The sequence below is a fragment of the Mustela lutreola genome, chromosome 16 (genome assembly GCF_030435805.1).
Source record: "Mustela lutreola isolate mMusLut2 chromosome 16, mMusLut2.pri, whole genome shotgun sequence".
Lineage (NCBI taxonomy): Eukaryota > Metazoa > Chordata > Mammalia > Carnivora > Mustelidae > Mustela > Mustela lutreola.
In genome coordinates this window covers 44373022-44387126 of record NC_081305.1, presented here as the reverse complement: position 1 = coordinate 44387126, position 14105 = coordinate 44373022, and the positions used below count along the sequence as shown (strand labels likewise).

The 14105-nt window shown below is 44.5% G+C and overlaps 2 protein-coding genes across 2 annotated transcripts; both read left to right on the top strand.

Annotated features, from left to right (window-relative positions):
• The first annotated feature begins 1433 nt into the window (after nucleotides 1-1433).
• Nucleotides 1434-4432, top strand: LOC131818743 (WD repeat-containing protein 87-like). Its single transcript, XM_059153398.1, has one exon. It carries the CDS (start codon nucleotides 1447-1449, stop codon nucleotides 4279-4281), a length of 2835 nt encoding a protein of 944 aa, XP_059009381.1. The 5' UTR covers nucleotides 1434-1446; the 3' UTR covers nucleotides 4282-4432.
• Nucleotides 4433-6349: 1917 nt separating this feature from the next.
• On the top strand, nucleotides 6350-12717 carry LOC131818742 (WD repeat-containing protein 87-like). Its single transcript, XM_059153397.1, has one exon. It carries the CDS (start codon nucleotides 6559-6561, stop codon nucleotides 12562-12564), a length of 6006 nt encoding a protein of 2001 aa, XP_059009380.1. The 5' UTR covers nucleotides 6350-6558; the 3' UTR covers nucleotides 12565-12717.
• Nucleotides 12718-14105: the final 1388 nt, after the last annotated feature.

Below are 14105 nucleotides of genomic sequence, written 5' to 3'. Positions count from 1 at the left end.
CAGTGTCATATCCCCATGTCCCTATAGAATATACCAGCCTTTCTCAAATGTTCCTTATCTAAACCATGGAAAACAAAATGATTTGAGGGGCCATTTTCTTAGTTCTCTCAAGGATGGTATATAACTAGTAGCATTCTAGATACATAAGGGAGAAATTAATGCCTTAGGTGAAATGGACATGAGGGCTTCCTTCTTATGGAAACTTGGTTGAAAGAAAGATTGGGAGGTACTTTATTTTATTTTTTTAAAAAATATTTTATTTATTTGACAGGGAGAAAGAGATCACAAGTAGGCAGAGAGAAAGGCAGAGCGGGAGGGGGAAGCAGGCTCCCCACTGAGCAGAGAGCCCCATGCGGTGCTCGATCCCAGGATCCTGAGACCATGACCTGGGCCGAGGGCAGAGACTTAACCCACTGAGCCACCCAGGTGCCCCTGGGAGGTACTTTAAATTAAGATGTGGGTGAGGGTGTGGGAGGAATGACTCCCCCAGATAGTACTTTCTAGGAGTAGGGTGAATAAATGTTGGTTAGCTAAAAAACAACAGATGTCCACTAATCCTCAATAAATATTTATCAAATGAATGAGTGGTTATTCAAGCCTTTTAGCTCAGCACACTCTTCTCTCTCAGGCTGATGAAAAACGAAAGAATGATGTGATTGTATTGCGTGACTGGCCTGAGACTCTATACCAGGAGACTCACCAACCCCAGAGCAAGCCTTTCATCTGCTTCTATGCCATTGATGTCAACTATTTTGTGTCCTTAAACTGGGTGGAACCACATTCAAAACAAATACAGGTAAAGCTCCCTCATTTTTTTTCTTCCTTCTTAATTTACTTCACAAGCATCATACCTCTATTGCCCTCATATCAGAATGATGAAATTGATTCTGAGTTAGCTCATTTTAATACCCATCTCCATATCCCAATCTGACCTGGATGCAACAATCCTTTTACCCCTCTACTCATCAGGTCCAGAGAATTCATATTCCCCAGAAAGCAGACTGAAGGTCAAGGAAAGAGCCTTAAGCATCCTGTTTCTACCACATATCCGAAAACCCAGTACCAGGAAACTCCCCAAATCAAGCTTTTCAGTCTTTCCTTAGTCTCTAAAAAAGTATATTTATTTGGAAGAGAGAGTGAGCAAGAAAGAGAGCACACAAGCAGGTGTAGAGGCAGAGGGAGAGGGAAAAGCTGACTCCCCTGCAGAGCAGGGAACCTGATGTGGAGCTTGATCCCAGAACCCTGGGATCAGGACTCAAGCCAAAGGCAGACGTTTAACTGACTGAGCCACCCAGGAGCTCCCAGTCTTTCCTTACAGGAGGGAACAGGCATCTAAACATCCAACCCTTCCAACCTCTCACTCTTGGGATAATCTGCCTCCTTGTCAAGTTTTCATCTCTGATCCTCTTCTAGGCAGTACTTTGGGTACAGAAGAAAGATACGGAAATGGGAGGCATGATAGAGAAGATGAAGTTTCCTGTGATGGATCAAGTGCCACCCATTGAAGCAATGGTCCACACAGGTTCCCACCACATGCTAATTGCTTACTGTGGTGACACGCGCCTGTGGCTCTTCGAAGATCACCAGCAAGCATTTATATTTCTGGGCACAGTGCCCTGTCGTTTCTCCGTCAGCTGCCTCTGCTATGACTCAGAAGCTGAGATACTGCTCTCTGGTACCTTGGGGGCCGTGGTTACCTGGCTCATCTTACCAAACAGCAGGAGCCTCCAGATGGCACAAACAGTGCTGCTGTCTGACCATGAGTTTGTACAGGGCTTTTCCCTGAATGGTCCCCAGGGCTCCCTCCTGGCTCTTTGTGAGGATAAGGTGAGGGTCTTCACTCACCAGGGTCAGGGCCAGCTGAAAGAGAGGAAAAAGTTCACTCCCACAGCCAATGGCTCTTTCATCACTTGCTCCTTCACTTGTGTCTCTCAGGGCTATTTCTATGCTGGAAACAAGGACGGAGAGATCCATGCCTGGAGCCTAGACCAGGGTAATTTCCTCCACAGCTTCCAAGCCCACTCCTCATCAGTGATATGTGTTTACAGCCGGCCAGAGACCTACACCTTACTCACAGCAGGCCGAGAAGGCATTGTAAAGGAATGGAATCTTGCCTTTGGAAACTTGCTGCGGCAGCTGAATATTGATAAGGATTTGCAGCAACTGCAGTTCATTGATGACACCACCTTTTTCTGCCAGACTACCCATACTTTCTCATTGCACCACCTGCCCTATTTTTATAGCCTCTTCAATGTATGTGGCTCCGCTCCTGAGCAGGTGCAGCGGGTCTGCTGTGGCCATAACTGGACTCGGATCCTTTGTGCCACTAAGGATGGTTTGTTGCGCTTCTTGTCTCCAGTAACAGGAGATCTCCTGGTTATCACCTGGCCTCTCCTTGTCATGGACAGGGCTGTGGCTTGGGCCTATGACACAGACAAAGAAGAGCTCTTTGTGGCAACAGGTGGTTCAGAGGTGCTGGTGTTTGATGCAACTCGCTCTCCTTGCACAGCCAAGTATCTGGTATGCACTTCGGTAAACTATGGTGATAGAGTAAGGTGCCTGGCCTATGGACAGTCCCATTTGGGTATGGGCCTAGCAGGACTGATGTTCTGTGGGCATGACAGTGGCATTGTGAGAATCCTCTCCCACTATAGCTGTGCCCGAACAGAAAAGACTGTTCACTCTGGGGCAGTTTTGGCACTGTCTACCTTGGAAGGTCGCCAGGAAATCTCCTTACTCTGTTCCTATGGCATGGATGATACTATATACCTGACAGAAGCTGTGCTTCAGAAGAACAAGGTAATTCTGCAGCCCATAAACAAAATTCTCTGTGCTTGCCCCCTAACACACGTGATCCTCTTGCCAGGTTCTGTGGGTGCCATCACTGAGAACTGCTGCTGGCATCTCTGGTACTACCAAGATTTTCCCAAATCTTCAGAAGCAAAACAAGGGTCTGTGGGAGACAAAGGGACAAAATGCCTGCACCAGTGTGACATCACTTCATTTGATGTCTGCTCTTCCCTGAAACTTTTTGTCACAGGGGGCATTGATGGCTCAGTCCGGATCTGGGATTTCCACGGTAGACTCCTAACTGAGTTGGATTCAGCATTGCATTTTGGCCCACTCTGCTTTGCCAATAATCGGGGTGACCTGCTTTTGACCTTCAACCAGAGTCTTTATCTGGTATCCTGCTTAAAATTGCTTCCTCCTGCTCAGTTGATACACCTAGCTATCCTAAGCAATGTAGATGATATACAAGAAGTCCCGAAACCCTTCCTGCCTAGCTTCTTCTTTTCTTTTGAAAACATATTTGTACCTAGATTTGTTGTCTACCTTGGACAAGGGCTGAAGAAATTACAGGGGCTAGAGGTACTTGTTAATAAACGGGTTATTGCCTTTGACAATACTGTGCCCCATGTTGTAGAGGAAGAGAGACATATGTCCGCTGTGATTCAAATGGGACCCAAATCACACTTTTTGGAGGACAAGGATGTTACTTTTGACCCCAAGCAAAATCGTCCCCGACACATTGTTCCTGCTCAGTTACAGCTTGCTGGCTGGGATGGATTGAACCCCTACCATATATTATGTCGCTTCTTTGGTAAAGGGCAGCAATGGCCCTTTGCTCCTGATGGCTACATCCCCAATTCAGTTATCCGGGCCCGCCTTTGGCCTGAAGGTACCCCAATCTTTTTACGCTATGATCTGTACCGAGATACAAACTGGGACATGACCAAACTCATCAGACACCAGACACTGTCACCTATGCCTCTACCAGAAGAGAACATCTCAATGAAAAGAGAGAGGGATAAATCCAAGAAATGGAAAAGAAATTTCTGTGATGTTCTAGAAAGCCTGAAAAACCAAAATTGGACAGAAAGAAAATTCGATGAAGGAATTATAAATAGCTTAATTGAGACCATCCTCAGCCTCACAATTTACTGTTCTGTAGACCAATATAAGACATACATTAGTGTCCTGGCACAAATTTTTGCCACATATCAAGTATCTCCAAGATATTGCTCTGAGGCTTCCTGTCGCCTGATGGAAGATACAGTTCATCCCAATCCATGCATCCGTGAGCTAGCCTGGGAGGGGCTGGAGAGGCTAGGTGTCCTAAGCCATCTCTTTGCCATTCCACTGGCTATGGGATTGGTGGACAGTGATGAAAGGGTGCGAGCTAAGGCCTTATATCTTCTAATAAGAGTCACAGGCATCCAAACTAAGACTATGCTGGTAAGCCTGCTGAAGAAACAAGATACTTTAGAAGAAATGCAGTAAGTTGGTAGTGGCTTTCACCCTTTTGTTTCTTCTAGTTCCTAACCTTTTTTTCTTACTTTCTTTTTATACAAATTATCCTCTTTCTTCACAATTCTCTTTTTATTCTTTTCCTCCCACTATGTTCTTTGTTTCTGTTTGCTCCCCACCCCCTCTCCGGTGCTTGCCCCTCTTCTTCTTCTTCTTTTTTTTTTTTTTTTAAAAGTAAGACAAGAGTAAGTTTAATTCTGCAGGATTTCAGGGCCATTAGGGCCATACACATAGCCATCTGTATCTGTGTACATTTCTACTAGATATTTCCACCTGCTAATTCTATATTCTTTTTTTTTTTAATTTTTTTTTAATTTTTTATTTTTTATAAACATATATTTTTTATAAACATATATTTTTATCCCCAGGTCTGTGAATCACCAGGTTTACACACTTCACAGCACTCACCAAATCACATACCCTCCCCAATGTCCATAATCCCACCCCCTTCTCTCCAACCCCCTCCCCCCGGCAACCCTCAGTTTGTTTTGTGAGATTAAGAGTCACTTATGGTTTGTCTCCCTCCCAATCCCATCTTGTTTCATTTATTCTTCTACCCACTTAAGCCTCCATGTTGCATCACCACTTCCTCATATCAGGGAGATCATATGATAGTTGTCTTTCTCTGCTTGACTTATTTCGCTAAGCATGATATGCTCTAGTTCCATCCACGTTGTTGCAAATGGCAAGATTTCATTTCTTTTGATGGCTGCATAGTATTCCATTGTGTATATATACCACATCTTCTTGATCCATTCATCTGTTGATGGACATCTAGGTTCTTTCCATAGTTTGGCTATTGTGGACATTGCTGCTATAAACATTCGGGTGCATGTGTCCCTTTGGATCACTACATTTGTATCTTTAGGGTAAATACCCAATAGTGCAATTGCTGGGTCATAGTTGCCCCTCTTCTTCTAACCATTGATTAGCCTGCCTGTCACTTCTTCACTTCCTTAAGATTCATCAAGACTCAAGTCCACAAATCTACCAACCAAAAAAGCATCTTGGGGGCGCCTGGGTGGCCCAGTGGGCTAAAACCTCTGCCTTTGGCTCAGGTCATGATCCCAGGGTCCTGGGATCAAGCCCCACATCAGGCTCTCTGCTTGGCAGGGAGCTTGCTTACCCCCACCCACCACCCGCCTCTCTGCCTACTTGTGATTTCTGTCAAATAAATAAAATCTTCAAAAAATCATGTTGTATCTGGCAGCTCTATTCCTTGATATATTTGATTCTTTCTTCTTTAACCATCCTTTACTTCAGACTATTCTGCCCTAAATGGCTACTTTATCCCTGTCTCTTCAACTGGAATTTCTCCTCCTCCTCCTCCCTGTCTCTCTCCCTTCTTCACTCCTCATCTTCCTCCTCCTTCAAGTCTTGTTTTGTCACTGACTTGGTGTCATCCTTCTTTCTTCTTGACTTTTATAGGCGGGAATTTATTGGAGATACCTCTCTGGACCAGCTGCTGGGGATCAAAGCTAAAGATATCCAGTGCCTGCTTACTCAGGTGGAGCAGCAGCTAAATGAAAACCTGACCTTGTCATATAGAGACCAACAGCCTACTTTTTATTTAGACATAGCAATGGATGGTAAACCTGAGGCCCTTGTCAAACAAATAGTCATACCTGAAGAGATCACCAAAGAAAAGAAAAGGAAGACATATGTTCAAGCAAAGAGAAAAGAACTTAGTATGTATGGGGTAATATATGGGGTATATTTGGGTCGCACCTCAGGGCACAAACAGGGTCAATAGGGCAGGGTATATAAAATGACCTAGTGGGAACATAATTACATAGAGATACTGTTCCCGAAAACAACCTTTCTGGGAAAGAAACACATATATCACAACAAATACCAAGGTCTTACTTCCTTAGGATATGGAAGCTGGGATGAAATGTCAAGAATTTCTGTACCATAAAGCCTCAGTCCCCTTTGCCTTTATACCTCTTATGGGTGTTCATTGGACTAGATAATAAAAAGGATATCGCTCAGAACCTCTTTTTTCTTACCTATTTTTCTCCCAATGTCTCTGCAGTTAAAAAGGACCTGAGAGTTTCCAGAAAGCCAAGACAGACAGAGTCTATACAATTTAGCTCTATATTGGTGCCTTCAAAGGATGAAGGTGAACAAAGAGAGGCCAGGAAATCAGAGCAGGTTGACACCCAGGATGTTGCCTTAGAGCCTGAACTGCCATTAAGTACTTTCAGCCCAGCCAAATCTCAAAAGGATCCTGAATCAGAGGAGGTTGTGATGGAAACCACAGAAGGAAGAGGCCACATGGAGGTGACAGAAGTTATGAAGGCCATAGCTCAACATGGCATGAAAGATTATAGAGAGGTGTTCCCTGAGGTGGAAAGACATGAAGGAGAAGGAGGAGGTCACATGGAGGTCACAGAGGTTATGGAGGTCATAGATCAATGTGGTATGAAAGATTATGGAGAGGTGTTCCCTAAGGTGGAAAGACACAAACACGTGAGTAGGCTTTGGAAAAGGGCCCTGGAAAAAAGTCGTGAGAAAGTAGCTGTGAAGTTGAAACAGGAGAAAGACTTGAAGGTCATTTCAAAGACAACTGCAGAAGAGCCCAAGGAAAAAGTCATGCAGGTTACTGAACAAGAAAAAGATACAAGGAAGAAACGTGGAAAGGGTGGCCGAGGTTTGGCTGGTACACCTGGACGCACGGGTAGATCAGATACCAAATCTTGGAGGGATGATATTTGCTCTCTTGTCACCTCAAGGATAGCAAGTTCCCATCCAGGAATGTTAAGGGATCTGGGACAAGAATTGGTCAACTTGGCTCAGATGATGCTTGCTCCCCGAAAGCCCAGCTGGGAACTCTTCCAAGAGATCTGCCCCCTTCTAAAAGACTCATCAGAATTGGATGAACAAGTAGTAGAAGAACCATCCATTATAACTGAAAAGGCAGATATAGATGTTGTTGAGGAAGAAGGGACAGAATTGAGAGGACAAAGGGGCAAAAAAGGATTAACAAAGTACAAGGTAAAGAAGAAAAAGAAAGTTTCTTTCTTAGATAAACTAGTCTTAGAGAAAAGGAAATTTAAAAAAGAAGCAAGGAAACTAACCAGGCAAGAAGGGAAAACAGCCAAGGAAAAAAGGAAACTGAGTATGCCAGAGAAGAAATTAATGAAGGGAAAGGAGAAACTGACCCATCAGGAAGAAAAAATAGCTTGGGAGGAAAAAACAGTAGCTTCCCCACAAAACCAATTAACCCAGGAAGAGCAGAAGTTACTCTTAGAAAAGAAAGGGATTGGAAAAGGGGTAAAACTAAGGGAGAGAAAAAGAGTGACCTGGGAGGCAAGGGAGGCAGGGGTAAGTGGGACTTGGAAAAGGGGTAAGTGGGATTTGGAGAAGATTATGATGGCCCAGGAACAAGGCATTTGGTCCCAGGAAGAGGGACTGCCTATCTGGGGAGAGTGGAAATTGTCCCAGGAAGAGGAAGAGCTGGATGAGGAAGAGGAGGAGTTGGGTGAGGAAGAGGAGGAGCTGGGAGAGGAAGAGGATGAGCCTTGTGAGGAAGAGGAGGAGCTGGGTGAGAAAGAGGAGGAACCTTGTGAGGAAGAGGAGGAGCTGGGTGAGAAAGAAGAGCTGGGTGAAGAAGAGAAAGAGCTAGGTGAGAAACAGGAACAGCTGGCAGAGGAAGAGGAGCAGCCAGGTGAAGAAGAGAAGGAACCAGGTATGGAAGAGGAGGAACTGGCCTGGGATGCAGAGGAGCCAATACTGCACTTAAAGAAACAAGTTAAAGACAGGAAGAAGAAGTCCCCCAAAGAGAAGAAATACATACACGGTATGGAGAAACATGTTGAGGAAAGGCATAAATTGGCACAGAAAGAAGAACATTTGTCTAGTGAAGAGGAGGGACTGTCTGTGGAAGAAGGAAAATGGGCATCAGGAAGGGGCAGCTTGGGAGAGCAAGAAATTAAAATGACTCCAGAAAAGAAGGAATGGTCAGAAAAGGAGAAAAAAGTGGCCTCTAAAAAGAAACAAATCCAAGAAAAGAAAAAAGTTGGGAAACAGGAGAAAGAAGACCAGACTAAGAAAGAAGAGGAAGAAGCCAAGGACAGACGGTTAGCCCAGAAAAGAAAGAAACTGGGCCTAGAAGAAGAAGAAAATCTTGTGGAAAAGGAGAGAAAGGCCCAAAAAGAGGAGGAAACAACCAAGAAAAAGAGGCAATGGGCCTGGGGAAAGAAGAGAGCAGAATTAGGAGAGGAGGAAAAAGCTGGAGAAATGCAGAAGTGGTCCCCAGAAGAAAAGAAACAGGCCTGGAAAGACAAGAAACAGGAGGAGAAAGAGGAGAGATTGGCTCGAAAAGTGAAGAAACAGACTGAGGGAAAAAAACAACAGGCCAGAGCAAAAATGAAACTGATCCCAGAAGAGGAAAAAAAGATGGAGGAAATTGAGACAGTGTTCCCTGCCAAAGAGAAACAAGCTAAGAGAGAGGAGGAATGGGTTAGGAAAGATAAGAAATCCTTTGATGATAAAGAAAAGACCCACGAAAAAGAGCAACTAGCCCTAGAAGAACAGAAACAGGTCCAGGAGGAGAGAATATGGGGTCAGAAAGAGGAGAAAGATAGCGATCAAAGAAAACAATCGGCCTGGGAAAGAGAGAAGTTGTCTGTAGAAGAGGAGGAACACACTAGTGAAATGCAGAAAACATCCCAGGAAAAAGGGGAAAAGGCACTGAAGAAAAGACTGACCCAGAAAGACAGTAAACCAGCCAAAGAAGAGAGGCATGTTGATAAAGAAAAGGCAGTAGCCAGGAAGGGAATGGGCATAACTAAGAGAAAGAAAAAAACTGAGAAAGAGAGAGAAATTATGAAAGAGGAGGAACTGTCCCAGGAAGAGAGGATACTGACCTATGACATTAGGATCAAGGAGATGGGTGTTGCAAAGAAAAAAAGGAAACAAACCAAAAAGGAGAGAATACAGGCAATGAGGAAATTGGATATGGAGAAAGGGATTCATTCTGAAAAAAAAGAGGCTAGTTCCATGTTAAAAGATATAAGGAGGAGAGAGAGTTACCTGTTGAGGATCCTATCTAAAATAGTTAGGGAAAGCAGTATAGTACCCCCGGAAGAAACTGAAATATCGGAGGAAGAGAGATCTTCTATGATGGGGAAGAGTGGAATGGATGGCCAGAAGTGGGAATTCTTTAAGGAACAGAGTGAAATAATGAAACAAGAGAAGGAGCTGGATCAGGAAGAGAGAAAAGTAGATGATGACAGACTGGCCACCAAAGAGAAAACACTGACTGATGGAGAGAGCTTGGAGGAGAACCAAAGGTTTTTAGAGAAAGTCCAGGAAAAGATACTATTAGATAAAGCCCAGATAGAGAGTATATTAAAGGAAGTCCAGGAACAAAATCTGTTAGGAAAAAAGCAGCTAAAGAAACTTTTAAGGAGAATTAAGAAGGATAAACCAGAAAAAACTCAGCTAAAGTACTTATTAGAGAGTATCAGAGAGACTCTGTTTGAAGGCTTATCTGAGAGTTTGATTGAGGAAATAAAGGACGGTCCAATGAAGAAGGGGAAAGAGGAGGAGAGCATCGCTGAGGAAGGAGAAGAGGAAGAAATTTTGCCCAGGAGAGAGAAAGGGAAATATTTGATTAGGAAGAAAAAGAAGGCAAGCCTGAGTGAAGAAGAATTGGAGGAGAACTTGGCTAAGAAGCATAAGAAAGAGAGTTTAACCCAAAGAAGGAAAAAGGAAAAGAGGTTGACTCAAGAGAAAGAGAGGCTGAGTAAGAAGAAAAAGGAGAGCCCACAGGAGGAGGAGCGCCTGATTGAGGAGAAGAGACTGAGTGAGGGGGAGAGCTTGAGTGAGGGGGAGGAAGAAAGTCTAAGTGAGGAGGAGGAGGAGAGCCTGAGTGAGGGGGAGGAGGAAAGTCTAAGTGATGATGAGGAGGAGAGCCTGAGTGAGGGGGAGGAGGAAAGTCTAAGTGAGGAGGAGGAGGAGAGCCTGAGTGAGGGGGAGGAAGAAAGTCTAAGTGAGGAGGAGGAGGAGAGCCTGAGTGAGGGGGAGGAGGAAAATCTAAGTGAGGAGGAGGAGGAGAGCCTGAGTGAGGGGGAGGAGGAAAGTTTAAGTGAGGAGGAGGAGGAGAGCCTGAGTGAGGAGGAGGAGGAAGAGAGGCTGAGTGAGGAGGAGGAGGAAGAGAGGCTGAGTGAGGAGGAGGAGGAGAGCCTGAAGGAGGAGGAAGGAGAAGGGGGGGAAATGGAGAAGATAGAGAAAAGAGAGGAGGAGGAGGAGGAGGAGGAAAAGGAGGAAAGGCAGAAGGATGTGGAGAGCAGACATATGGAGGTGATATGCTCAGAAGAGAGAGTATTGAAAATGGAGCTCCCCCCAAAAGACGTGAGCTTATCAGAAGACAAGGCTCTTGCTGAGAAAAGGGAGGGTACAATGAGAAGGGAAATGCCTTTTAAGAAAGAAAGATTGCTTGATGGAAAGAGAGATCCCACACTTATGGATAAGGCCATGTGGCCAACAGAAATACCCCTCCCAGTAGCCTTGGAAAAAAAGAGAATGCCCCTGAAAGTGCTGGGGGTTCATTTGGATTTGGAAGGACAGGAAAGTAAACGTCTTGGAGCACACCCTATGACAAGTTCTTGGGGAAGACAAGAGGATGTGCTCTTGGAGAAAGCCAGGGGTATGGGAATAGGCTTAGAGATCCAGATCCCGGAAGTCCTCCACAGGCCAGAGTCCCACTTACCTGATATTATCATGAAATCACAGAAACCAGAGCGTTGGCCCAAAGGTGCTAGGTGGAAGTGGTTCTTTAAGTACCAGGATACCCTAATGAGGAAAACTGAAGGCCAGGCCCCAGGGCCAGCCCCAGCCCCATCCCTTACTTCTATACCAGCTGAAAGGCCATGCTACTCAGAAGCGAGCTTCTCAGGTGAGGACTGGATTAACAATGCTTTAATAAGACTGAAAGCAGGAGAGAAGCTTTCCAGGGACAGTTTCCATAGACTGTACCAGCTCCTCAGAGGCTTCACTGCAAAGGGATACTCGAAATGGATGCCTCTGTGCAATCTTAAAGTCATTGCTAAACACCTCAGGCAGAACCTTGTGGTAAGTCACACAGACACACCACAACATAAGGATGTTTTGAGTCCAGTGCACTTAAAAGTGATCCCTCCAATTAAAAGAAAAGAAAAACACAGCCAGCTAGAGTCATTCCCTATCATTGAACCAGTGTTCCCATCAGCTACCAGGAGGTCTCAAACCCCAGCGGCTCTCAATTGGCATCTCTTAGCAGAGTCCTATAGGAAGAAGCAGGCACAACAATTATCCTGTGCTGTTAAGGAGATACCACACCTTCATCCAATCAGAAAGGATGTTCCCACAACTGTCTATCCCTCTGTCAATAAAAAATCCCTGGACTTGATACTCCAGAAAGAGTTCCAGGTCTTGAGCGATAAGGAAGAACTCCCCAAATTTCACAAGGCAAAGAGGGAATTTTTGTCCCTCAAGGCACTGCCCATACCTTCACCAGTGTCAGCATCAACCACCAAGAGAACTGGAGTCCCAAAGGCTATAAAGTGGCATCTTTTAGGCGAACCTTACAGGAGTGCACGGGTACGGCAGCTGTCCAATGCTCTGGAAGAGATGGACATGAAGCATGTTTACCCTGCTGCGAGAGAGATTTTCACAGGTGCCCATGCTTCTGTGGACAAACAAACCCTAGCACTGATGTTCCAGAAGGACCTCAAAGCTTTTAGGGGAAAAGACAGGGCCCTCACAATGACCAAGTTGAAGAAAGCACAGTCCATCTCTAAAAAAAAGGAAGAGGTGCCCCAATGGGAGACATTTGTGGCAGTGTATCATGTTTTGCGGATGTTGCAGCAACACTATGCAAAAGACAGTGCTGCTTGGATGGAACAGTTTTACCAACTCATGGATCTGTACCAATTTAAGTCCCCCCAAATCCAGAGGCTTCTACTAGAGTTGCTGCAGAGAAAGGAATTCCAACCCCAAGAGACCATATTCAAAAAGCCCCTGAAAACTCAGGAGCTAGTACTTGGTGAACGGTTATTCTGTGGCCTGTTTTGTGGTCATTCCCATGCCCGTGCAGGTCCTCTCAAGTTCCATAATGTTGTACCTCTGCCTGGGAAGAGCAGGGTACACACTATCCAACCTGTGGGCATCGCTCAGTATGGATTCCTAGAACTTGCCTGGAAAAACCTACCACAAGCCAATTCTTACCTTGTTGAGGGGCGGCCCAACATTCCTACTCCTACTCTATGATTTGGCCTAACATGAGGACTTTGTGGTCTTGGTGGGAAATAAGCCTGATCATGGATTTTAAGCCTCCTTCCGTTTTCCCCACTTCAAGGTGAGGCTAGACAAGGACTTGTACTCATTCAGTTCCAGAAACCTGCTACCTTGTACTGAATAAAATGACATTTCTCATTGGTAACAAACATTTTGGCTTAAATCTCTTCCTCTCCAACCCTAGAATCCCCATTAAAAGTAGATACAGAAAACAGATAACCTCTGTCCTAACAGGGCCAATTGTGTTTCCTTAAAAAAAAAAAAAAGATTTTATTTATTTGTCAGATTTTATTTATTTGTGAGAGAGCACACAAGCAGGGGAAGTGGCAGGCAGAGCAGACAGAGCTGACAGAGGGAGAAGCAGGCTCCCTGCTGAGCAAGGAGCCCGATGTAGGGCTCAATTCCTGGGCCTGGGATCATGACCTGAGTCAAAGGCAGCTGCTTAGTGTATAAGAAAGCCACTGATTTCTGCACATTGACTTTGTATCCTGCCACGTTGCTGAATTGCTGTATGAGTTCTAGTAGTTTGGGGGTGGAGTCTTTTGGGTTTTCCATATAAAGAATCATGTCATCTGTGAAGAGAGAGAGTTTGACTTCTTCATTACCAATTTGGATACCTTTTATTTCTCTTTGTTGTCTGATTGCTGTTGCTAGGACTTCTAATACTATGTTGAACGAGAGTGGTGAAAGTGGGCATCCTTGTCTTGTTCCTGATCTCAACGGGAAGGCTGCAAGCTTTTTCCCATTGTGGATGATATTTGATGAGGTTCAGGAAAATAGATTTGATGAGGTTCAGGAAAATACAGAAAGGGAAATTAGAGAATCGATTCCATTTACTATAGCACCAAGAACCATAAGATATCTGGGAATAAACCTAACCAAAGAGGTAAAGGATCTGTACTTGAGGAACTACAGAACACTCATGAAAGAAATTGAAGAAGACACAAAAAGATGGAAGACCATTCCATGCTCTTGGATCGGAAGAATAAACATTGTTAAAATGCCTATACTGCCTAGAGCAATATATACTTTTAATGCCATTCCGATCAAAATTCCACCGGTATTCTTCAAAGAGCTGGAGCAAATAATCCTAAAATTTGTATGGAATCAGAAGAGACCCCGAATCGCTAAGGAAATGTGGAAAAACAAAAATAAAGCTGGGGGCATCATGTTACCTGATTTCAAGCTTTATTACAAAGCTGTGATCACCAAGACAGCATGGTACTGCAATAAAAACAGACACATAGACCAGTGGAACAGAGTAGAGAGCCCAGATATGGACCTTCAACTCTATGGCCAATTAACCTTCGACAAAACAGGAAAAAATATACAGTGGAAAAAAGACAGTCTCTTCAATAAATGGTGCTGGGAAAACTGGACAGCTATATGTAGAAGAATGAAACGCGACCATTCTCTTACACCGTACACAAAGATAAACTCAAAATGGATAAAAGACCTCAACGTGAGACAGGAATCCATCAGAATCCTAGAGGAGAACATGGGCAATAAATTCT